The sequence below is a fragment of the Dendrobates tinctorius genome, unplaced genomic scaffold, assembly GCF_039654945.1.
Source record: "Dendrobates tinctorius isolate UK_male_01 unplaced genomic scaffold, ASM3965494v1 ptg000064l, whole genome shotgun sequence".
NCBI classification, from domain to species: domain Eukaryota; kingdom Metazoa; phylum Chordata; class Amphibia; order Anura; family Dendrobatidae; genus Dendrobates; species Dendrobates tinctorius.
Genome location: NW_027361732.1, coordinates 50,278,749 through 50,305,689, shown reverse-complemented (window position 1 = coordinate 50,305,689; position 26,941 = coordinate 50,278,749). Strand labels below are relative to the sequence as shown.

Sequence of the window (26,941 nt, the reverse complement as noted above, 5' to 3'; positions counted from 1 at the left end):
GCATATGGACACATGAAAAATAATGGAATTAAACTGAAAGGGAAAAGATACAGATTAGATATTAGAAAAAACGTTTTGACAGTGAAGGGTGATCATTTTTCCTAGCTGTTCATTTTGATCACTGTGATGGACCCTATCACAGTGATCAACATAAAAAATAATAAATCAAATCCCCTTTGCCCCCCCCCCCTTCTTAGTTTGATTACAATAAAATAAGTTGTAATTATTTTCCATTCTTTGCATTAAAGGCTCGGGTTAAGGTTGGGGTTTGGGCTGTGGTTATGGTTGTGTTGGGGTTAAGTTTGCGTTGGGGTCAGGGTTGGCGTTAGAACTATGTTTTTTTTCAAAAGTTAAAAAATATGATATGACGGCTAGTGTCGAGCGCAAGTGCTCGCTACTCGAGTTTGCATCGGGTGCTTGCTTATGCACAGAGTATCGCAAATTCACTCATGGGTTTTTTGGGGTGTCTAACAGCCACGAAACATGTGGGGCGGGGACTTGAGCATGTCACTCAATCACCCGCGATATTTAGTGCATGCCCGAGCACCCGATGCAAACTGGAGTAGTGAGCACGTGCTCTCAACACTAATGACATATTCAAGATGACGACCTAATGTTATCAAATTTTGTGATGTACCTGTGGGTTCAAAATGTTCACTATACCCCTGGATAAAATCCTTAAGGGGTGTGATTTCCAAAATGGGGTCACTTGTGAGTGGGTTTCTACTGTTTAGGCACATCAGAGGGTCTCCAAACGCGACATTGTACCCTCCAACAATTCCATCCAATTTTGCATCCAAAAAGTAAAACGGTGCTCGCTCTCCTGAGCCCTGCCATGCGCCCAAACAGTAGATTTCCCCCACATATGTGGTATTGGTGTACTCAGAATAAATTGCACAACAAATTGTGTGGTCCATTTTCTCCTGTTACCCTTGTGAAAATGAAAAAGTTTGGGTCTAAAGTAAATTTTTTGTGAAAAAAGTTAATGTTCATTTTTTTCCTTCCAAATTGCTTTAGTTCTCGTGAAGCACCTGAAGAGTTAATAAACTACTTGAATGTGGTTTTGAGCACCTTCAGTGGTGCAGTGTTTAGAATGGTGTCACTTTTGCGTACTTTCTGTCATATTGATCCCCTCAGTCACTTCAAATGTGACGTGGTCACTAAAAAAAAAAAATGGTTTTGTAAATTAGAAATCGTTGGTCAACTTTTTACCCTTGTAACATCGTAACAAAAAAATTGTTTCCAAATTTGTGCTGATGTAAAGTTGACGTGGGAAATTTTATTTATTAACTATTTTGTGTGACATAACGTTCTGATTTAAGGGCACAAAAACAAGTTAGAAAATTGTCATGTTTTCAAAATTTTTGACAAATATCCATTTTTTCATAAATAGCAAAAGTCATATCGAAGAAATTTTACCACTAACATGAAGTATGATATGTCAAGAAAAAACATTCTCGGAATCAGAGGGATCCGTTGAAGCATTCCAGAGCTATAACTTCATAAAGTGACAGTGGTCAGAATTGTAAAAATTGGCTTAGTCAAGGTCAAAACTGGCTGTCACAAAGGGGTTAATTAAATTAGTGATATTTGTTAAAGAAAGCAAAGTCTGACTAACTCGATGCCCGACCAATGTGTGAAAGTAAACAATGCCCGACCAATTTTTTGCATTGCCACTGTCTTGGGTAAACTATGCCTGCCCAATTCAACTCCCCTCACATTTGCAATTGTGCATTTTTTCAATTACTCATGTACTTTTTTTATTCAGAATAGTCACTATTTTTTCCAGACATAAAAAAAATTTCTACTAAATAATTTGATGAAATTTCCATTTTTTCTTTTCTCTTCTCAAATGTTTTATGGTTTCACATACATCTTGCATTGGTGGCCTAACATTTTGCATTGTTCATGCTTGTATGGTGGAAGCAAAGCTGAACTTTGGGATCCTGAAAACCGCAGTGAGGCAACCAGTAAAAAAAAAAAAAGCAAGAGATCAGGATTTGGCTGCAGAAAAAGAAATCATTTAAAAAGCAACATGTGAACATAGCCTTAGTCAGTATGAGCAATATAATCATCTAAAACCCTACTCCTTTTAGACTTGGAAATCCAGTTTTCCATCCTGCTCAGTGATTCACAGCCTTCCCTATATGCATCTCCATGCAGAAAGAGCTGCAAGTTGAACTTGAAAAGTTCCCTTTAGACCCTCAATTTACATTTCCAGCTTTTTTATATATTTATTGTGATATTTTTCTGTTAGGTGTGCAAAACTCATTCTGGGATTTTGGGTAAGGGCCTTGCCCTGTCACATTCTCCAACCATTCTAGAGGCCCTGGAAGGAAATCTTCCACTACAGATACAAAGTAATGAGCAGTCCTTTCTAGAAGACTTCATCACGTGTGTACCTGGATCAAGTGGCGGGCGTTTGGCAAGGTATATACTTTAAATTTGACTTAATGAAAGGTTTTGTCTTTTGCTATTTACCGTATTTAAATCTTGACTGGCAATTTGCTGCAATTATCACATATCGGAGCCTATGTGCTGGTCACAACTTGTAATTGCATGTGTTTTTAATCTGTGATACAAAATGATGTAGCAACATTGCAGTTGGTGATTTTTCACTTGTAAAATGTGTACTTTGGGCAACATTTGCCATATCCCGTCTACGCTAATAAATTCATATTACCATACGTAGTAACAAGCTAAATTGCGTGAAGCTTTTATGCGGTTTGATTATATTATTTTTAATTTGGAAATTAAACCTTATTTATTGATTCTGCCAGGAGAATTTTCACACATTGGACAAACACAAATCTAAAAATTTTAAATGGCATTATATCGCCATACATTTTCTGAAGTAGACACCTGGCATATTGTGGAAATGCTCCCAGCACTTACTAACAGCATTAAAAAAAATTGCGTAACAAGTAATGTTTGAGATATGATATACATATGAGATAGTTGGAAATTAATATGCAATCCCATAGTGAGTACAACATTTCAGTCACTGACTCTGATCTTCATCAGGTACACGTAAAGTACTATATGAGAAACCCAGGAAGCCTGCAGTATTGAAAGCGTTCTCTTCAACCCTCAGGGAACTTGTTTCTCCTATCCTATCCTGACCCTGATGAAGGTCAGAGTTTAACTGAGACATTTTACTCACTTACAATCTGAATGTTTGTGAGACCAATAACTTGGGTTTTCTTAGATTAATATTTTAAAGAAATATGTTTTATAGTTCATCTTTTTAAATACCAATCTAGGGTTTTGTAGTTTTTTGTTTTTCACCACCGTATATTTGTAATGTATGCTGTACATGTTGTAAAACACTTACCGGTGGCCCATCCTCTATGGTTTCTCGTTCCATTCCGTTCTCTTCCTGCCGTCTTGTGGCTGCATATCTAACCGTCCTAAAGTCACTTCTTATGGTTGTCTCTTTAAGTGCATACAAGCCTCATCCTTAGTCTCAGACTAATGTTGAGAAGTGACTTTCGGTACCACACATCATACTCTGGAGAAATTCGACCCATCACAACTCCAGTCATGTGGTACAGGAGAGGACTGGAGCCGCGCTGGTAACGGCTCAAGGCGTAAACCGGTTATTATTTTACTACACACTTGGAATGTTTATTACTGATACCTATCCGTTTGTGAAATTAAAAAAAAAAAAACACATACCCTGGAGAGGTAATGTAATGTGACGCTAAAAATATCTGCGCTAAAAATGCTTCCTCACATCATTAGGTGGCTTCAACCAGACTCTTATGCAGATCCTCAGAAGACTTCTTTAATTCTTAATAAAGATGATATCCGATGTGGCTGGCCCACTACCATAACCGTACAAACAAAGGATCAGTACGGGGACGTAGTTCATGTACCAAATATGAAGGTATGGAAGAGTGATTTGTAATCAATGTTATAAAAATAAAATTAAATTCCAATGCTGAAAATGTATATGTGTCAGTGCTAGATGTATTCAAATATATATAACAAAGTATTTGCTAATCTGAAAAATGCAGTTTTAGCGACTTTTGTAAATCTGCATTGATTTATAAGTATTGTGTGTGATAAGAAATGTAACCTTTTTTCATGGTGAGACAGTGCCATATCAAAAGCACTGTGGAATAAAGGGCCTGTTAAACATAGCGATATCGCTAGCAATATCGCTAAAGTGTCACCAATTTTGTGACGCAGCAGCGATATCACTAGCGATATCTCTACTTGTGATACTCACCTCCGACTGGCTTCCCCTCTGATTATCGGTGATCGCGCGAGATCGGCCTGGACCATTTCTCGTCGTCGGCTTCCTGCTGGCGCCTACGAGTGAGCCATAAGACGCGTGCGTTAGATGGTCACCCTCGCCGCGTCTGACAGGTGAGTACGACCGCTGCTGCATCGCTGGTGAGATCTGCCAGTGTGACAGCTCACTAGCGACCACTTAGCGATGCACCAGCGATCCTGACCGGGTCATATCGTGGTCGGGATCGCTGGTGCATCGCTAAATGTAATGGGGCCTTAAGACAGCGCTATATAATCAAAGCATAATAAACAAATAATCATGATAAATTTGGGTTTTTCAATGTGTTAAAATCCGGTCCCCACAACAGCTTTGTAAGTAAATTGTAAGCACAAACACTAAAAGGAGGCACGATTTTTATTGGTCGAATGAGATTTGTTGGCTTTTGAGTATTGTTCACACACAAAATTTCTTGAGGGACAGACATGGTCCGTGGAATTGGGCAATGTTTTATTTTATCCACAAGATTGTCGATATGAAAATAAAAAAGGGGCTGGTTATTACACCTTATTCACAAGTTGCAAAACATGTCTATCCTGCCAAAAAGAAATCAGTTAGTTTAAAACATTTTAGAAAAAAAGCAAATTATTTACCAATCATCAAGCATTTTATGGCGCCTCAACAACGGAATATTATAAAATGTTTTTCAAGTGTGGAGTTTAACCTCTTTAATTTCAGCATTTCCATTTGTGTCTTTACAGGTGGAAGTGAAAGCTGTCCCTGTATCTCAAAAAAAGACTTCCCTGCAACAAGAGCAAGTAAAAAAACTTCCCCGGATACCAGGGAGCCCATCATCCTCTACATCTTCAGTTACTGATATGACTTTTGGCGGCCTTCCGTCACCTAAACTCGATGCCTCCTACGAACCAATGATTGTGAAGGAAGCCCGTTATATTGCAATCACAATGATGAAGGTATGGCTATGACATAAGCCATGCTCAATGTACTGGTCATGGTATAGAGGTTATCGAGTATTGGGACACGTTTGGTGTGACTTTGGCTTGAAATGTTAAGTAGACCGCATTGAAAAATGATAGTTTTGATAAAAAAAATTGACCTTTTCTTAATGATCCCATGTACTGGGCTTTTGTCATCTCAGACGTGTATGGCGTATCCATAGGTTATTCCAGGAGTGTTTGCCAGATGCTTGTAATTCCTCCAGGATCCACATCTATCAGACATTTATGGAATACCCATTAGATGTGCCTCACTCTTTATGGTGGGGGAAATTAAACTTTTGTGACAGACTGTTGGATATGCCATAAATGTCTGAGAAGGAAATATCCCTTTAACCCCTTTCTGACATCAGACGTACTATCCCGTCCATGGGACCCGGGCCCCTATGCCCATGGACGGGATAGTACGTCTAGCGCGATCAGCGGCGCCCACGTGGTGAGCGTCGCTGATCGCGGCCAGGTGTCAGCTGATTATCACAGCTGACATCCGGCACTATGTTTCAGGGGCGGTCATGGACCGCCCCCGACACGTTAACCTCTTGCACACCGCGATCAAACACGATCGCGGTGTACCGGGGGTTAAAAGAAAGCATTGGCAGGGAGGGGGCTCCCTCCGTGCTTCCCTGAGCCCCCCACAGCAGCGCAATGTGCAGCGCTGCTGCGGGGGGCTCTTTCCCTGCAGGTCCCCGGATCCAAGATGGCGACGGGGACCTTCGGGGGGCCTGCAGGGAGCTGGCTTCCTCAGTGCCTGCAAAGCGCAGGCATGAGGAAGCCTTCTGCACTGCCTGTGACAGATCGCTTATCTGTGATGTGACAGATCAGCGATCTGTCACATGACAGTGATGTCCCCCCTGGGACAACCTAATAAAGTTTAAAAAAAAGTGTAAAAATTTTAAAAAAATCGCTAAAAAAATTATTCCCTAATAAATTCATTTTTTGGAAATAAAAAAAAAACAAAAGTACACATTTGGTATCGCCGCGTCCGTAACGACCTGCCCTATAAAACTGTCCCATTAGTTAACCCCTTTAGCGAACCCCTTAAAAAGTAATAAACGAAGCAAAAAATGATTTATCATACCGCCGAACAAAAAGTGCAATAACGCTTGATCAAGAAGACTCATATAAATATCCATGGTACCGCTGAAAACGTAATCTTGTCTCGCAAAAAACGAGCCGCCATACAGCATCATCAGAGAAAAAATTAAAGTTATAGCTCGCAGAATAAAGCGATGCAAAAATAATTATTTTTAATATAAAATTGTTTCTATTGCATAAAAGCGCCAAAACATAAAAAAATGACATAAATGAGGTATCGCTGTAACCGTACTGACCAGAAGAATAAAACCACTTTATCAATTTTACCGCACGCGGAACGGTGTAAACGCACCCCCCCAAAATAAATTAAACGCTGGTTTTTGTTCATTCTGCGTTCCAAAAATCAGAATAAAAAGCGATCAAAATATGTCACGTTCCCGACCATGATACCAATAAAAACGTCAACTCGTCCCGCAAAAAATAAGACCTCACATGACTCGGTGGGTCAAAATACGGAAAAATTATAGCTCTAAATATGTGGTGATGCAAAAACTATTTTTACAATAAAAAGCGTCTTTTAGCGTGTGACAGCTGCCAAATATAAAAACCCACCATAAATAGTAAATCAAACCCCCCGTTATCACCCCCTTAGTTAGGGAAAAATAATAAAATTAAAAAAGTATTTATTTCCATTTTCCCATTAGGGCTAGGGTTAGGGCTGAGATTAGGGTTAGGGGTGTGTTGGGGTTAGGGTTGGAGTTAGAATTGGGGGGTTTCCACTGTTTAGGCACATCAGGTGCTCTCCAAAAGCAACATGGCGTCTGATCTCAATTCCAGCCAATTCTGCATTGAAAAAGTCAAATGGTGCTCCTTCCCTTCCAAGCTCTGCCATGCGCGCAAACAGTGTTTTACCCCCACATATGGGGTATCACCCTACTCAGGACAAATTGCAAAACAACTTTTGGGGTCCTATTTCTCCTGTTGCCCTTAGGAAAATAAAAAATTGGGGGCAAAAATATTTTTGTGGGAAAAAAATGATTTTTTTTATTTTCTCGCCCGGGTGTTATAAACTTCTGTGAAGTCCTTGGGGGTTCAAAGTGCTCACCACACATCTAGATAAGTTTCTTAGGGGGTCTAGTTTCCAAAATGGTGTCATTTGTGGGGGGTTTCCACTGTTTAGGTACATCAGGGGCTCTCGAAAGGCAACATGACACCCGCAGTCCATTCCATCAAAGTCTGCATTCCAAAACGTCACTACTTCCCTTCGGAGCCCCGACATGGGCCCATACAGTAGTTTTCTCCCACATATGGGATATCAGGGTACTCAGGACAAATTGGACAACAACTTTTGGGGTCCATTTTCTCCTGGTACCCTTGGGAAAATAAAAAAAATGGGGACTAAATGATCATGTTTGTGGAAAAAATACGATTTTTTTATTTTCACGCCCGGGCGTTATAAACTTCTGTGAAGCACTGGGGGAGTTCAAAGTGCTCACCACACATCTAGATAAGTTCCTTAGGGGGTCTAGTTTCCAAAATGGGGTCATTTGTGGGGGGATTCCACTGTTTAGGTACATCAGGGGCTTTCCAAACGCGACATGGTGTCCGATCTCAATTCCAACCAAAAAAGTCAAATGGCGAGGTTTCCCTTCCGAGCTCTGCCATGCGCCCAAATAGTCGTTTACACCCACATGTGGGGTATCAGCGTACTCAGGACAAATTGGACTGGAAAAGTTATTGTGCAATTTCTCCTTTTACCATTGGTAAAATAAAAAAAAATTGAACCTGAATTATTTTTTTGTGAAAAAAAGTTAAATGTTCATTTTTTTTTTTTTTTTTTTTTAAATATTCAAAAAATTCCTGTGAAGCACCTGAAGGGTTAATAAACTTCTTGAATGTGGTTTTGAGCACCTTGAGGGGTGCAGTTTTTAGAATGGTGTCACTTTTGGGTATTTTCTATCATATAGACCCCTCAAAGTGGCTTCAAATGTGATGTGGTCCGTAAAAATAAAATGTTGTAAAAATAAAATGTTGTAAAAATGAGAAATCGCTGGTCAACTTTTAACCCTTATAACTTCCTAACAAAAAAAATTTTGGTGCCAAAAATGTGCTGATGTAAAGTAAACATGTGGGAAATGTTACTTAAGTTTTTTTGTGTGCCATATCTCTGTGATTTAACCCTTTCGCGCCTGAGCCTGTTTTTGCCTTCGTGACCAGGCCAATTTTTTCAATTCTGACCAGTGTCACTTTATGAGGCCATAACTCTAGAACGCTTCAACGGATCCTGCTGATTCTGACATTGTTTTCTCATGACATATTGTACTTCAGGATAGTGGTAAAATTTCTTAGATATGAACTGCGCTTATATGTTAAAAAAAATAGAAATTTGGCAAAAATTTTGAAAATTTTGCAATTTTCAAACTTTTAATTTTTATGCCCTTAAATCAGAGAGTGATATCGCACAAAATAGTTAATAAATAACATTTCCCACATGTCTACTTTACATCTGCACAATTTTGGAAACATAATTTTTTTTTTTTTTTAGGAAGTTATAAGGGTTAAAAGTTGACCAGCGATTTCTCATTTTTACAACAAAATTTACAACACCATTTTTTTTAGGGACCACCTCACATTTGAAGTGAGTTTGGGGGGTCAATATGACAGAAAATACCCAAAAGTGACACCATTCTAAAAACTGCACCTCTCAATGTACTCAAAACCACATTCAAGAAGTTTATTAACCCTTCAGGTGCTTCACATGAATGAATGGAATGTGGAAGGAAAAAATAAACATTTAACTTTTTTTCACAAACATTTTACTTCAGAACCATTTTTTTTATTTTCACAAGTGTAAAAACAGAAAATGAACCACAAAATTTTTTGTGCAATTTCTCCCAAATACGCCGATACCCCGTATGTGGGGCTAAATCACTGTTTGAGCACACGGCAGAGCTCAGAAAGGAAGGAGTGCCGTTTGACTTTTTCAATGCAGAATTGGCTGGAATTGAGAGAGGACGCCATGTCACATTTGGAGAGCCCCTAATGTGCCTAAACAGTGGAAACCCCCACAAGTGACCCCATTTTGGAAACTAGACCCCTTAAAGAACTTATCTAGATGTGTCGTGAGCACTTTGAACCCTCAAGTGCTTCACAGAAGTTTATAACGTAGAGCCATGAAAATAAAAAATCATTTTTGTTCCACAAACATGATCTTTTAGCCCCCAATTTTTTATTTTCACAAGGGTAACAGGAGAAATTGGACCCCAAAAGTTGTTGTCCAATTTGTCCTGAGTACACTGGTACCCCATATGTGGAAGAAAACTACTGTTTGGGCACACGGTGGGGATCGGAAGGGAAGTAGTGACGTTTTGGAATGCAGACTTTGATGGAATGGTCTGCGGGAGTCATGTCGCGTTTGCAGAGCCCCTGATGTGCCTAAACAGTGGAAATCCTCCACAAGTGACCCCTTTTTGGAAACTAGACCCCCCCAAGGAACTTATCTAGATGTGTGGTGAGCACTTTGAACCCCCAAGTGTTTCACTAAAGTTTATAATGTAGAGCCGTGAAAATAAAAAAATCATTTTTTTTCCACAAAAATGATCTTTTAGCTCCCAATTTTTATTTTCACAAGGGTAACAGGAGAAATTGGACCCTAAGAGTTGTTGTCCAATTTGTCCTGAGTACGCTGGTACCCCACATGTGGGGGGGGACCACTGTTTGGGCACACGGTGGGGCTCGGAAGGGAAGTAGTGACGTTCTGGAATGCAGACTTTGATGGAATGGTCTGCGGGCGTCATATTGCATTTACAGAGCCCCTGATGTACCTAAACAGTGGAAACCCCCAATTCGAATTCCAACCCTAGCCCTAACCCTAGCCCTAGCCCTAACCCTAGCCCTAACCCTAGCCCTAACCCTAGCCCTAACCCTAGCCCTAACCCTAGCCCTAGCCTGCCTACCTGCTTTTTTTTCTTTACTTTTTTTTTTATTTTTGTGTTTTTTATTTTTTGTATTTTTGACTCATAGTAACGCCACTTCTCCTCTGATCTCACACTGGCAGATGATCAGAGGAGAAGCAGCGTTACTATGTGACAAGATCGCTGCCCGGCACATAGTAACGCCACTTCTCCTCTGATCTCACACTGACAGATGAGCAGAGGTGAAGCAGCGTTACTGTATGACAAGATCGCTGCCTGACACAGCTGTGCCAGGCAGCGATCTAGTCACACTGTAACGCTGCTTCACCTCTGCTCATCTGTCAGCATGAGATCAGAGGAGAAGTCGCGTTATAATGAGGGAGATCGCCGGGAAACAAGCAGCTTTCCCAGCGAGCTCCCTCATTGGCTGCTGTGACGCGACGTCATCAGGACCTGAACCAATCAGGTCTCGATGACGTCGGGGGTCCCAGCACGCATTGTGCACCGGGATCCCCGCATTATAAGGTATGAGGGGGTCCCGGGGGGGCACAAAACCGCCGACAGTAGATAAACGTCGGCGCTGCACAAAGCCCAGCAAGCGCCAACGTTTATCTACTGTGGGAGGTCGCGAAGAGGTTAAGGGCATAAAAATTCAAAGTTGGAAAATTGCGAAATTTGCAAAATTTTCGCCAAATTTCCGTTTTTTTTCACAAATAAACGTAAGTTATATGAATGAAATTTTACCACTAAAATGAAGTACAATATGTCACGAGAAAACAATGTCAGAATCACCGGGATCCATGGAAGCGTTTCAGAGTTATTACCTCATAAAGGGACAGTGGTCAGAATTGTAAAAATTGGCCCGGTCATGAATGTGCAAACCACCCTTGGGGGTGAAGGGGTTAAAGGGGGGGATTTTCTCTTATCTCTTTATCAATGTATAGATTATCTGCCTCCATGATTCCTACTATGCTGGCTGCAGTACTCTTTTGAACATTGATGGTTCAGACCAATGGCGTAGTCTCTTCTCTGGTCCAAACAGATCGCTCTACCACTCTGCTGGCAGAGCCACCTTTACCTTTGCAACATGGGAGAAGGGGCGGAAGGAGCAAGGCTGGAAAGAGCCCGCGTTCCAGCTAGCTTCAGAGCATTTGAGTAGGCTCACTCGAAAGCGTATAGGATGCAAGTTCTGTGCCTTCCCTGCCTAGGTAACCTTCCACTCTGAAAATGCAGGGTGGCTGGTAGCCTAGACAATCAGTGGTGCGCTTTAAGTAAGAACATTAAGATATCCATTTTAAGGCCACTTTCAACAGGAAATATTTTGATCTGTATTTTGCATCAGTATTTATAAGCCAAACCAGATGTGGGAATATAAACTGAGATAAGATTCACATCACTGTTTGGCCCGATCTCCAGTTTTGGACTAATGCAAAATCCTGGCTACAATATCGCCTTGTGGAAGAGCTTCATATTTTAACCACTAAACAAGAATCTCACCACACGCTTCCAGAATACATTTTTTCTTTCTTTTTTTTTTTTTTAGGCGTATGAAAGTTACTCATTTGAAGAACTTCGCTATGCCTCACCAATGCCCAAAAGGTAGGTACCTGACACATCGCCAATAATTTATCATTTATGGCATTTTTTTTTTGTTAATCGCTGTTATGTATTTGAAATGGTAAAACAATCATGAGCTGCTCGGATGAAAAGGCCGCTGCGCTGTATGTGCGTATCCAGAGTGGGGTTATCCCATCTGTTTTACAATACAATAAATCCATATAATTTTCCCTTTCCTTGATACTATAGTAGTTTTTTTCCTTTTTTTTAAGATTCCGTTGCAATTTCTTAAAACACTTTTATTTTGTTTGTTTTTTTTAAACTGTGAGAACGATAAAAAGATAATAATGAACCTTAATTACACAACTCTAGATTAGGCAGTCTAACGCTTTTAGGTACCTGACTGCTGTTAACTAGATATGTTACTTTTCTTATATTGTTTGGGTATGACTTTTTTGTATAATGTATGCCTTATTTCCTTCCTATTAGGCCAAGTGAAAATATGTTAATTCGAGTCAACAATGATGGAACCTATTGTGCAAATTGGACTCCTGGTGCTGTCGGTCTTTATACCATACATGTCACCATAGATGGAATAGAGATTGGTAATGTACTATATTTATGACAAAGGGAATTTTCAAACAAAGTTTATCATAAATAAATTCCATCTAACAGGTGCTGTCACTAAATATCACACTGAATCCATTAAATAACAGTCTGAATTTGGGTTCAGTGACTATGGGGAACTGGTTGTTACCCTTACATGCATTTTAACTTGCTGTTTGGATTTTTCCACCCCGACTCCTCATGGGAGTATTAAACACTTATCGCAGTCAATGATGATGACTATCAGTAACAACTACAGTTAAGCCTTCCCTACTGTATGACTTCTATAGAAAAATAAATCTGAGCTTGATTGCTGTTCTGCAAGCTGGTGGAGTTGGTGCTTGCTTTACCCGTCTTCGTGATGAAGCCTCGGGGGAATGATAACTTACCATAGAATGAAGTGTGAAAATGTAAAATTCAAGTTAGCGCCTGACCAGAAGCAGACTAAATTGTTGACAAGCGAGTATAAAGTATGGTACATAAAAGGTCCAGATAATCAAATGGTGGGAGATGGTATTCTGCATAGTTGCTTCTCCTAAAGGTTGTTTTTTTTTTTTTAAAACCTTACATAATGTCAGCAACCCTCCTCCCATACTTATAGTCAAGTGACAGCTGCAGTCCGCAAGTGTGCTATAAACTGAAATCCCAAGCATTCCCTTACAGTTCCAGCGATATGGGCCTTTTTAATTAGTTTTTCTTAGGCCTCTTTCACACATCCGGTTTTTTTAATCCGGCACGATGCGGCAAAATTTTTAATAACCGGATCCGATTTTGTCCCATAAGCTTTCATGGTCGCCGCATCGTGCCGGATGGATATGCGTCGTGTCCGGTTGTTGCCGGACACGGCATAAATTAGCCGTCCGGCATCTGCAAAAACGTTCCCTGCAACGTTTTTTGTCAGCGCCGGACCGGCTTTTTCCACCGCGCATGCCCGGACTCTGTGAATGTTAACCCCACAAGTGCCCGGCGAGAGAGAGAGAGATCTCTCTCTGTCACCCGGACACTTGTGAGAGATCTCTCTCGCCGGGCACTTGTGGGGTTAACACTCAGTGTCTGGGTGAGAGAGAGAGATCTCTCTGTGGGGTTAACCCCACAAGTGCCCGGCAAGAGAGAGATTCTCTCGCCTGGACACTAAGTGTTAACCCCACATGTCTCTCTCTCTCTCCACCCCCCTCCCCTCCCTTCTCCTCTCCTCTCCTCCCCTCACCTCCCTTTCAGCAGCTGTCTCTCATCGGATGCCTCTGTCCACCTTGTCCTGCGGCTCCTTTAAATCACGTCCGAGCCGTATCTCTCGCCGCACACACATCCGGTGTCACGGCTGCAGGCCGGATCCGGCGGCCCGGCTTTTCGCCACACGCCGCCGGACCCCACACACCGGATGTGTGAAAGTAGCCTAAGTCTTACAAGTGAGCATGGCTCACCGGAACCCTTGGAGGGTTGGGGGTCTTTAGGCTGCTCTGTATTATTAACCTGTGAGCAACATCCCCTTTGGAAAGATAATCAAAATTATCACTAAATAAAAATGCCCATATCTCTCAAACATATAGCAGATGTAAAGGAAACTGAAGTCAGAGGAGCAGTGGGAATAAATAAGTAATAGGAGTAAATACAGTAGCATGAAACAAGAAAAGCGACTGGCCCATCTCAAGGCAACACCACAAACATAGATATTTGTATGAAACATAAATTAATAGTTTTATTTGTTAAAAAAGGCACAAACATGGAACACAGAATCCATAAAAACAATTAAATGCAAAACTGCAACCTGGTCATGGCATGTAATAATGATACAATGACCCTCCCACATTCAAAGTCCCACAGATTAGAGCAAATATATAGCAGCAGAGTATATTCCACACAGTCTATATACAAGAATAAATAATCTGTAATACAATATCACATAATTGCTGATGAAACCAACACACTAAAAATAATGCTATTCATATCACCATGCATATTAGAGACGCTAAGCCTGAAAAAGACAAAGCAAAGAAGCCTATACACCCCTAGTAAAGCTGGAATAAAGGCAGCAATTGCTGCATGTTACCAGAGGGCTTGATAACCATAAAGATCAGGGCTCCTTGGAGCATGAAGGTGCATACAAAAAAAATATAAAATGCTTGGTGCAATTTGTGGGATTGGAATGGTGGGCGGAGCAAAGCCCCATGCGTATTGCCACTACCCACGGGGCTTTCTCAAGGGAGGATGAAGCGCTGGACTCCATTGTGTGCCCTATGTATTTATATAAAAAACACAAATGTAGCATAATTAAAGAAGAACCTTACTGAGGTGAGAAATCAGGAAATCGGCGCGGTCGCGGCCATCTTGTTCGCATCACAGGGACTGACAAAGTTGAGCAAACAGTCAGACAGCGCATGCGCTGAATCCATTATGCGCGTGCGCGGGGACCTCATATGCATCTTGTTAAACTGACAGCAGTTTCTCTACACAGAGACGTGGACCCATCGTACGGCGCATGCACTAGATAGATAAAGCACAAAGCGGCCTGCAGTAATGAGCGAACTCTCAATAAATGTATATATATGTGTGTGTATATATATATGTATATATATATGTGTGTATATATGTGTATGTATGTATGTGTGTGTATATATATATATATATATATATATATATATATATATACACATACACATAGAAGCTCACATTCTATAGTAATCGCAGGCGCGGTAAAGATGCCATAAAGAAATCTTATATGCTGTTAACTTAAATTAGTAAACGGGTGATCCAAAGATGAGAAATATATATATCATTGGGCGTTCATACTCATAACGCATGAAAACCGTATCCTGTGTGTATGAACACACTGTTTACGCAGCATATGAGCATAATGTTTTACCAGCACCGGATATATGTTGAAGCCAAAAAAGTATATCCTGAATAAATGGTTTTTACCACATATAAAGATATTCATAAACAGACAACCCGCATATGGATTGGCATAGAGATAAGTACTGGGTAACAAACATGTCCCCATAAACAGAATGGTTATATATAGATTGCCACAAGCATTATATATGATACTCGGAAACTTTGACAAGAAACAACCACTAAATAGATAGGCAGTGATTGATTGTGAACATATTTCCTAAAAAAAGGACGAACGTATCATAATATACCCTAATTGGGCATAGATGGCACCACTCGGCGAAGAAGACAAATGTGGTAGATGTATAATAAAACATATACTTCTTGGCACTATATATAAATGAAGATTAATGGCCATGATGGTAAACAGAAATAAGAACTGTAAGCAACATCAACTGTTGCACAACACAATACACCGAGATCTGAGAAAGATGTTAGTGCCCTCAGCTGCTATACAACAAACTGTGTGTGCAAAATTCCTGTACAAATGTTTAGTAATAAACATCCAACAGGGTATGGTACAAATATGTTGAATGACAAAATAGACAGTTTGGATTGGTGCCTAGTAATGAAACAAATATAGCACCATACATGAAATGCATTTAAGATGGAATACACAGACCGAAGATAGCCACATAAGAGGGAAAGTGTGTATCAGAGTTAGTGTAAAAATTACACTCAAAATAATCTGTCATGAACAATTGTCCCAATGATGAAAAATGGGATCAGGTTTGTATGAAGAAGTACCATGACTAAAAGATAAATGGTTTTGTGATAACATGTGTCTAAGTTTTTATTTATTATGAACCCTACAAACGTGCTATGAATAATCAGGCAAGGTGCCATGAATAGCCAACCTACCCATAACAATTGTGCCTTAAACTAGATATGCAAAGTTGCAGATCAAACAAAGGGGAACATTAGTAACTGGCTAGTCCATCAAGGTGGTAAAAGTTCTGGGGTACATGTTCGGACAATTAAAGACTAGCTAGTCAAACAAGATGGTGAAAACTCCAGGATCCATATAAGCACAGGAACGTTGTACAGAAAGGTAAACAGTCCATGAACAAGATCAATGATGTAGGTCCTAGGTTATGTCATGGTCCACTTGTTGGCCCTTTTCCCGATCAGTTTGGGCCTTATTGATGTTTGAAATGTGTTGTTGTACTCTACGTCTAAGTTCTTGGCTCGTTTGCCCGACGTAAATCTTTGGACATTGGGAGATCAATAAGTAGATCACGTTCCTGGATTTACAATTGGAATAAAGCTTCAATTTGATTGTACCACATGATGACCAGTGCCAATCCTTGACACCGGTCTTTTGTAGTGACTGGTGGTAAGATGGTCCTTCACATTCCTGGCTTTTTTGGCTATCATCTTCGGCCCGTAAGAACTGGCCTTTGGGTACGTATATTATTGCGCAGGTGTTGGGGGTGAAAGCTGGAAAAATGTAGTAGACTATTTGTTGCTGTTGCTTTCCGAAATGGCTTAGTCTGGATTGTAGTGCCGGTCTTCATGATCCTTAAGTCCAGAAAATCAACGGCTTCATCTAAGAAGAAGGCTGGCTGTTATCTGCTGGTTCAAAAGTAGGAAATTGCTTCAATGCCATCCATGTGGCCAATACAGGTGTACAGGGACTCAACGTCCATGGTTACAAGAATTGTGTTTTCCGGCACCGATAGGTCTTTGAGTTGTCGAATCAGGTGAGAGATATCCTGGACAAATGAATTCAATATGTTTTGTTTGGCAGACATGAGTAGCCGATTCAATTTGGTCTTGAAAACCGTTGTAGGATCCGACGGTAAAACCTTTGTCCGCCTCTTTGATGATAAATGATGTGTTGTTTACTCTGTCGCCTAATTGGGGGACACAGAACCTTGGGTGTTATGCTGCTGTCCACTAGGAGGCGACACTATGCATAATCTGAAAAAGATTAACTTTGGCTCCTCCTCTGCAGTATACACCCCTAGACGGCGTCAGCCTTCTCCAGTTTTTGCTTAGTGTCGCAAGGAGGCACACCTTTTTTCTTCCGTTTTCCTTTTTTTTTTTTTTTTTCACGGAAATACAGATGAAGAAAAGTGGGTCTCCAGCGAGACTCCCGGCATGGCTCCCTCCTCGGTCCCCTATTAGGGGTACGCGGTTGAGGTGGTTTTTTCCCCATGTCGCTCCCTCCCCAGTCCCTCGGGTCCTGGTTCGAGGTCGAGACCCCCCTCCTTCCCCAACACCCTTAAGGGGTCTGGGTTGAGGTTGAGGCGAGGATGAAGACCCCCTGACGGTGACAGACGCACCCTCCCTAATCCCCCGCAGGGGGTATTAGGTTGAGACGCCTCAGGTAGGGTCGGAGATCAGGCAGCATTCCGCAGCTTCCAGGGACCCCAGGCCGGCTGAGGGATCCTGTGGGGGCTGGGGGAGGGTGCGGACTGGATGGCACAGCAGAAACAGGGCTTTTGCTGCGTCCCTGTCTCTGCAGCAGCAGCGGCTCCATAGCCCTTCAGGGGCCCCCCATACAAAAACCGCTACCCCTGCTACCCCCACCGCTATCCAGTCCACCGTTCTGGGGGGGTCTGGTACAAATCCGCCCCCCCCCCCCCCCGGACTACCGCGCCGCTCTGGAGCCCTCCTGGGCATCAGGCTTCAAATTTAGACCGCGGCTTCGGCCTAGCTGAAGCCGCCGCCTTTTCCCCGCCCCCCGGATGACCAAAATGACACACTGGAGTGTCATAGAAGGGGCGGATTGAGGCAGAAAGGGCGCGTTTTTACACAGCCCAGCGCGCCCTTTTCAGCTCTCCGCCCCCTCCTCCCTCTCCTCAGAGCCCCGGTGGCCATTTTTTCTGGATGAGATCCAGGAGAGAAGCATCACAGCGGTCTCCGGGGGGCACAGGACTTGGATCTGTCGGCGCTGGACCTAGGGGCACACCGGTGGGGTAAGCTCACAGCTGGGTTCTCATTACTCAGCTGTGAATCTATACTTCCTATAAGGCTTTCTGTGGGTTCCCTCTGCGTAGCCACCCCTGTACGATCCCTTATAGCCAGCCTCTGTGCACTATGCCGGGCTCAAGGAAGAGAACCAGGCAGGAATGTTTCTATGCATTCTGCACAGCCTGCAAAGCCACGCTCCCTAGTGGCAGCACGTATCCGCACTGCCGGGACTGCATCCAGAACTCTGGGTCAGAACCCCAGGGAGTCCCTACTGACGCTTCAGTGTCACAGGCCACGCCGGAATGGGCAACTCAGATGTCACAGTCTATGTCACAGTCCATAGACAACCTAACTGCTACATTGCTGCAAGCTCTGCAGAGTCGGACCCCGGCTATGGACGGTACACAGCAAACGGACAGCTTGTCTCAGGAACATGCTGCTTCCGACTCTCACAGACGTAAGCGGACTCACAGGTCTCGATCACCTGAGTCGCACTATAGCACAAGGTCGTCCCCCTCTAGGGAGAGACAGCGTCATTCCAGGTCTCCTGGGCAGTCCCCTGCCACAGACAGACAGTGCAATTTACCACAGGGATCCCCCACCACAGAAGACGCCCGCCCCAGGTCGCCCTCCAGGGATCACCTTAGTGAGGCACAGGATTCGGAGGGCATCTGTGACTCCGACTCAGATAATGAAACGGTCAGGTCCGTGGTACCTTCTCCCCCGAGCAATACAGCGCTAGTTGAGGACATAATTTCTTCTATTCATCGGGTGCTAAAAATTCCAGAGTCGCCCCCGGAAGTCCCAAAACATAGGATTTGCTTCGAAAGTGTTCAAAAACCACCTAAGGTCTTCCCTAATCACGATGAGTTTGAGAAAATACTTACCAAACAGTTTGCGCAGCCTGACAAAAAATTCGCTAATCGCAAATATCTGGAAGCGAAGTACCCCTTCCCACAGGAAGACACCAAACAATGGGCAGATCCACCTGAAGTGGACCCTCCGGTTTCTAGGCTAGCAGCGCAGACTTTACTCTCTCTGCCGGATAGCTCAACCCTCAGGGACGCAGCAGACCGGCAAGTAGAACGCATGGCTCGTTCTATTTTCGAAGAGGCAGGCGCCTCTCTGGGCCCTGCGTTTGCTTCAGTTTGGGCAGCCAAGGCCATCCTAGCTTGGGCCAAAAGACTACAGGAGGGTCTTCAGGCTTCAAATCCTGAACTCTCGGACCAAGCGGTCCAGATGGCAGTGGTAGCAGACTACATGATTCATGCAGCCCTGGATTCCGCCAGAGGTGTAGCGGGAATAGCATCAAACGCCATCACGATCCGACGCATCCTCTGGCTGCGAGAATGGAAAGCGGATGCGGCCTCAAAGAAGTCCCTCGCGCGACTTCCGTATTCTACTGGTAGACTTTTCGGCGAAAAGTTGGACACCATGATAGCCAATGCCACCGGGGGTAAGGGTACCTCTCTCCCTCAACTAAAACCGAAACGCACGTTTAAACGAAGAAACCAGACGCGATTCCGATCCTTTCGGAATTCCTCGGGCTGGTCCGTTTCGCGCCCAGTGCAAAACCGCAACCGTTCTCCACGCAGAGACAACCCACGGACGCAGCAGCGACCGGACAGGGCTTGGCAGTCGAAAGTAGGCCAAGGGAAACCCAAGGGAGGAAAACCTCAGAACTTCGCTTCATCATGACTCACGAACTCCGGAAGACACCCCACCAGTAGGCGGCCGACTTTTACTCTTTCAGCAAGTCTGGCTGCCTATTACAGAAGACAAGTGGGTCAGGGAAATAGTGTCTTCCGGATACAAGATGGAGTTCACTTCCGTTCCACCGAACCGGTTCTTCCTTTCTGTTCCTCCAACACCACCAGAAAAGGCTCGTGTCTTCCACCAAGCGGTTTCCTCTCTCCTTCAATCAGGAGTTGTGGTGCCGGTTCCCGCGAACGAGAGATTCCGAGGATTCTACTCAAATTTGTTTGTAGTCCCCAAGAAAGGAGGCGGCGTCCGACCCATACTGGACCTAAAACAGCTCAACAATTACGTACGGGTCCGTCATTTCCGCATGGAGTCCCTCCGGTCCATCATTGCATCCATGGAGCAGGGAGAATTCCTCGCCTCCATAGACATACAGGATGCGTATCTCCACATACCAATTGCTCCCGCCCACCAAAGGTTTCTCAGGTTCGCGGTCAACCAAAACCACTACCAGTTTGTCGCCCTTCCGTTCGGACTCGCCACGGCTCCAAGAACGTTCACCAAAGTCATGGCGGCCACCATGGACGTCCTGCACTCAAGAGGCATTCTAGTCGTCCCGTACCTGGACGACCTCCTCGTCAAGTCTCCCACTTTCAAAGACTGCGAGGTCAGTGTCTCAATCACTCTAGACACACTGAGTCGCCTGGGATGGCTAGTCAACCTACAGAAATCGTCGACCATCCCAACTCGGACTCTAACATTCCTGGGAATGGTATTCGACACCACCAGGGGCCTGGTGCTCCTTCCCAAGGACAAGACACTGGCCATCCGTCTTGGAGTTCGCACACTCCTTCGCAGTCCTCCTCGATCTCTCCGGTTTGCCATGAGAATCCTCGGAAGGATGGCAGCAGCAATAGAGGCAGTGCCATTTGCCCAGTTTCACCTCAGGGTCCTTCAGCTAGCCATACTCAGATCTTGGGACAGGAACCCCTTCTCCCTCGACAGGGAGTTCAGGTTGACGTCATCAACCAGGAGGTCCCTGCATTGGTGGCTCAAACCAACCTCGCTTACACGAGGGAAGCCATTCCTCTCAGGACAATGGAAGATCCTGACTACCGATGCAAGCCTGACAGGCTGGGGGGGCGGTACACCTACATCACAGGGCACAGGGCAAGTGGTCACCGAGGGAAGTGACATTGCCCATCAATGTTCTGGAAATCAGGGCCATTCTCTTGGCACTGAGAGCCTTTCATCACTTGCTTGCAGCCTCGCACATACGGATACAGTCGGACAATGCCACGGCTGTGGCATACGTGAATCACCAAGGCGGGACCCGCAGCGCCCAGGCGATGAGAGAAGTGGCTCATATCCTCCGCTGGGCGGAAGACACAAGGTCGGTACTTTCTGCGGTACACATTCCGGGTGTAGAAAACTGGGAAGCCGACTTCCTCACCAGGCAAGGAATGGACTCGGGGGAGTGGTCTCTCCATCCCGAGATTTTTTACCAGATCTGTCAACGATGGGGAACCCCGGATGTGGACCTAATGGCATCCCATCTCAATGCCAAGGTTCCCAATTTCATGGCCAGGACACACGACCCGCGGTCGCTCGGAGCGGATGCCCTGGTCCAGGACTGGTCCCAGTTCCGACTCCTGTACATTTTTCCACCCCTCCCCCTAATAGCCAGGGTCGTGAGGAAGGTCAAGCAAGAGGGAGTTCCGACCATCCTCATCGTGCCAGACTGGCCCAGACGTACTTGGTACGCCGACATCGTCCAACTTACGGCAGACGCCCCCTGGCGTCTACCCGACCGCCACGACCTTCTGTCTCAAGGTCCGTTCTTCCACCAGAATTCAGGGGCCCTCAATTTGACGGCATGGCCCTTGAAACCTGGATTCTAACCCAGGCAGGTTTTTCACCGGCAGTCATTGCAACTATGATCAGGGCAAGGAAGCCTGCCTCCGCCAAGCTCTATTATCGTACCTGGAGAGCCTTCTTTTCTTGGTGCGAATCTCATGGACAAGTCCCACTCCCTTATTACCTCCCGAAGGTATTAGGTTTTCTTCAATCGGGCCTAGATGCCAAGCTATCCTTAATTTCGCTTAAGAGTCAGGTGTCGGCGCTTTCAGTCCTTTTTCAAAAGCGCATTGCTATTAAACCGCAAGTAAGGACTTTCATCCAGGGAGTTTCCCGATTGGTTCCTCCCTACAAACGTCCGATGGATACGTGGGACCTCAATCTGGTCCTGACAGCATTGCAAGCTCCACCCTTCGAACCTCTTAGAGAAGTTCCACTCTCCATTCTGTCTCAGAAAGTGTTTTTTCTAGTGGCTATCACCTCGTTACGCAGAGTGTTGGAATTGTCAGCACTTTCCTGCAGACGACTTTTCCTAGCCTTTCACCAGGACAAGGTGGTTCTCCGCACGGTACCATCCTTCCTTCCGAAGGTTGTGTCCAACTTTCACCTTAACGAAGAGATTTCACTGCCTTCCCTTTGCCCGGTTCCGGTCCATAGACTGGAGAAGGCTCTGCATACGCTTGACCTAGTCAGGGCATTGCGGATTTACGTGTCCAGGACTGCACCTTTCCGGAAATCCGATTCCCTCTTCATTCTTACGGAAGGTAGTCGCAAGGGGTTGCCTGCTTCCAAGGCTACACTTGCCAGGTGGATCAAGTCCACCATACATGAGGCCTACCGACTTAACAGTTCCCCTCTTCCGGCCGGTATCACGGCACACTCTACACGGGCAGTAGGGGCCTCCTGGGCCATTCGGCATCAGGCTTCGGCACAACAAGTGTGCAAGGCGGCCACTTGGACTAGCCTACACACGTTTACGAAACACTACAGTGTTCATACCCAGTCCTCAGCGGATGCGAGCCTGGGTAGACTGGTTCTGCAGGCGGCAGTACCCCAAGTCTAGGGGACTGTCAGCACAATATTCGTCCACTGCTTCCCACCCAGGGACTGCTTTGGGACGTCCCAAGGTTCTGTGTCCCCCAATTAGGCGACAGAGTAAAGGAGATTTTTGTGTACTCACCGTAAAATCTCTTTCTCTTAGCCTTTAATTGGGGGACACAGCTCCCACCCTGTTGCCCTTACGGGCCGTTGTTTCCTGTTGAGTTCTCATATTGTTCTTGAGCTCGTACATAGTAGCCTTCTTACAGGCATGGTTATGTTATTTGGTTACGTTCCTCCTTATGCTTTGGCACAAAACTGGAGAAGGCTGACGCCGTCTAGGGGTGTATACTGCAGAGGAGGAGCCAAAGTTAATCTTTTTCAGATTATGCATAGTGTCGCCTCCTAGTGGACAGCAGCATAACACCCAAGGTTCTGTGTCCCCCAATTAAAGGCTAAGAGAAAGAGATTTTACGGTGAGTACACAAAAATCTCCTTTTTAAGTTTAGTCAGGGCTTGTCTCTCTCTGAATCCCAAATTATCTCTTTGGTTACTGGTGTTGCTAAGTTGGGCAATTTCCTTGCTGACAACATTATAAAAGATCTGGATGGTAGGAAAGAGGGAAAAGAAAGGTGTAGCCTGTGGCCATCATGTTCTCAATAGAATTTATTTCTTCCTGTGCTGTCTCAGTTGTCTCTTGTATGTTGGTGACCATTCCTTGTACCGCCGATTCCTCTTTCTGAGGGTTGGATCTCTTTCTCCGGCCCCTCCTGGTATGCTTTCTTGGTCGCTGTTTCCTGACGATAAAAAATCGCTTGTGGAAGAGTCACCAGCATTGCTTAATGTGTTAGAGTCAAATTCTTTTGACTTCGATCACCACTTTATCTGTTGAACTTCCTATTCCTATGATGTGTCCACCTGAATACCTGCTTGCTGTCAAAGTCTCCCTTGTCACAAAAATTTTTTTTCTTTTTTTCAATGATCTCTTTTTTTCAAAAACATCAATAATTTCCTTTAAACGTGATTGAAAGGGTTTGACCATGCTGATTTCATCAAAGATGCTCAATTTTGTCTCTCTCTTTGATCTCTTCCCTTATTTTAACCAAAAATTTTCGGTCATGATCAATCAGTAGACCGATTTAGGATAGACTAACATTTCAAAAGACCAGTCTCACAAACAGATTTAAAATCAGAATCTGCTTCCCATGCCGGAAATAATTTGATCCGTTGTCCCCTAGGAACGATCCCAAGTTTATTGTACTCCTCCAAACTTTTAATATTCCACCAAGTTTTTGTTAGTATCAGAAGATAAACACTGGAACGAACTGTCCTGTGTAACTGCTGCTTCACAAGTACCGAAAACACCTTCAACCTGTCCCCGCCAGGCCAACTCCCTGACCTCAAGGTTCACAGCACAATCACAGTGGAAAAAAATCACTATAAATACCAAAGATAACCAAAGGCCAGTTCTTATGGGCCGAAGATGATAGCCAAAAAAGCCAGGAACTGAAAGGACCATCTTACCACCAGTCACTACAAAAGATCGGTGTCAAGGATTGGCACTGGTCATCGTGTGGTACAATCAAATTGAAGCTTTATTCCAATTGCAAATCCAGGAATGTGATCTACTTATTGATCTGCCAATGTCCAAAGATTTACATCGGGCAAACCAGCCAAGAACTTAGGCCTCTTTCACACTTCAGTTTTTTGCATCAGTCAAAATCCGCCAAAAGGACGGGTGGCGGATCCGTTTTAGTACTGATGACAACAGATGCCACCCGTCCGTTTTTTTGACGGATCTACAAAATGAAGAATTTTAAAGGAATCGCAGCCTGGAAAAGAGGGGGGAGAGAGAGAGAGACCGAGACCAAGACAGGATTTTGGGTTAAATCAGTGTGTGGAGGATCAGCCAGGGAAATAAACGTTGCAAGCTCCGTTTTGAAATCTGTGAGGACGGTGACGAACAGCAATTTTTGGCGGATCCTCAAAAAAAACGGATGCAACGGACGACAATCCGTCATTAATGCAAGTCAATGGGGGAAAAAAACGGATCCTCAAAAGAAAATTGAGGATCCGTTTTTTTCAAAGCCTGGCGGATTGTGACTGATTGTAAAAAACTGAAGTTTGAAAGAGGCCTTAGACGTAGAGTACAACAACACATTTCTAACATCAACAAGGCCCAAACTGATCGGGAAAAGGGCCAACAAGTGGACCATGACATTAACCTAGGACCTACATCATTGATCTTGTACATGGACTGTTTACCTTTCTGTACAACGTTCCTGTGCTTATATGGATCCTGGAGTTTTCACCATCTTGTTTGACTAGCTAGTCTTTGATTGTCCGAACATGTACCCCGGGACTTTTACCACTTTGATGGACTAGCCAGTTACTAATGTTCCCCTATGTTTGATCTGCAACTTTGCATATCTAGTTTGGGGCACAATTGTTATGGGTAGGTTGGCTATTCATGGCACCTTGCCTGATTATTCATAGCACCATGTTTTTAGGGTTCATGATAAATAAAAACTTAGACACATGTTATCACAAAACCATTTATCTTTTAGTCATGGTACTTCTTCATACAAACCTGATCCCATTTTTTTCATCATTGGGACAATTGTTCGTGACAGATTATTTTAAGTGTCATTTTTACACTAACTCTGATACACACTTTCCCTCTTATGTGGCTATCTTCGGTCTGTGTATTCCATCTTAAATACATTTCATTTATGGTGCTATATTTGTTCCATTACTAGGCACCAATCCAAACTGTCTATTTTGACATTCGACGTATTTGGATGTTTCGACGTACCCTGTTGGATGTTTATTACCAAACATTTGTGCAGGAATTTTGCACACACAGTTTGTTGTATAGCAGCTGAGGGCACTTACATCTTTCTCATATCTCGGTGTATATATTGTGTTGTGCAACAGTTGATGTTGCTTACAGTTCTTCTTTCGGTTTACCATCATGGCCATTAATCTTCATTTATATATTGTGTCCAGAAGTATGTTTTATACATCTACCACGTTTGTCTTCTTCGGCGAGTGGTGCCATCTATTTTTTTTAGGAAGTATGTTCACAATCAATTACTGCCTCAATCTATTTAGGGGTTGTTTCTTTTCACAGTTTCCGAGTATCTTATTTAATGCTCGTGGCAATCTATATATAACCATTCTGTTTATGGGGACATGTGTGTTACCCAGTACTAATCTATATGCCAATCCATATGCGGGTTGTCTGTTTATGAACATCTTTATATGTGGTAAAAACCATTTATTCAGGATATACTTTTTTGGCTTCAACATATATCCGGTGCTGGTAAAACATTATGCTCATATGCTGCGTGAACATTGTGTTCATACACACAGGATACGGTTTTCATGCGTTATTGTGTTATGAGTATGAACGCCCAATGATATATATATATATTTCTCATCTTTGGATCACCCGTTTACTAATTTAAGTTAACAGCATATAAGATTTCTTTATGGCATCTTTACCGCGCCTGCGATTACTATAGAATGTGAGCTTATGTGTATGTGTGTATATATATATATATGTGTATATATATATATATATATATATATATATATATATATATATATATATATATATATATATATATATATAATATATATATATATATACACACACTCACTGGCCACTTTATTAGGTACACCTGTCCAACTGTGTGTTAAGACTTAATTTCTAATCTGCCAATCACATGGCGGCAACTCAGTGCATTTAGGCATGTAGACATGGTCAAGACAATCTCCTGCAGTTCAAACCGAGCATCAGTATGGGGAAGAAAGGTGATTTGAGTGCCTTTGAACGTGGCATGATTGTTGGTGCCAGAAGGGCTGGTCTGAGTATTTCAGAAACTGCTGATCTACTGGGATTTTCACGCACAACCATCTCTAGGGTTTACAGAGAATGGTCCGAAAAAGAAAAAAAATCCAGTGAGCGGCAGTTCTGTGGCCGGAAATGCCTTGTTGATGCCAGAGGTCAGAGGAGAATGGGCAGACTGGTTCGAGCTGATAGAAAGGCAACAGTGACTCAAATTGCCACCCGTTACAACCAAGGTAGGCAGAAGAGCATCTCTGAACGCACAGTGCGTCGAACTTTGAGGCAGATGGGCTACAGCAGCAGAAGACCACACCGGGTA

General features: G+C 43.6%; 1 protein-coding gene across 13 annotated transcripts in view; it reads left to right on the top strand.

Annotated features, from left to right (window-relative positions):
* Window positions 1–26,941, top strand: part of MYCBP2 (MYC binding protein 2) — a 439,899-nt gene that overhangs the window by 269,998 nt on the left and 142,960 nt on the right. For all 13 annotated transcript variants that reach the window (XM_073580415.1, XM_073580420.1, XM_073580409.1 and 10 more), the window contains 5 exons: window positions 2,258–2,430; window positions 3,745–3,889; window positions 4,999–5,211; window positions 11,746–11,801; window positions 12,249–12,364. In XM_073580415.1, the coding sequence (XP_073436516.1) occupies window positions 2,258–2,430; window positions 3,745–3,889; window positions 4,999–5,211; window positions 11,746–11,801; window positions 12,249–12,364 (703 nt within the window). The remainder of the gene's footprint in view (window positions 1–2,257; window positions 2,431–3,744; window positions 3,890–4,998; window positions 5,212–11,745; window positions 11,802–12,248; window positions 12,365–26,941) is intronic.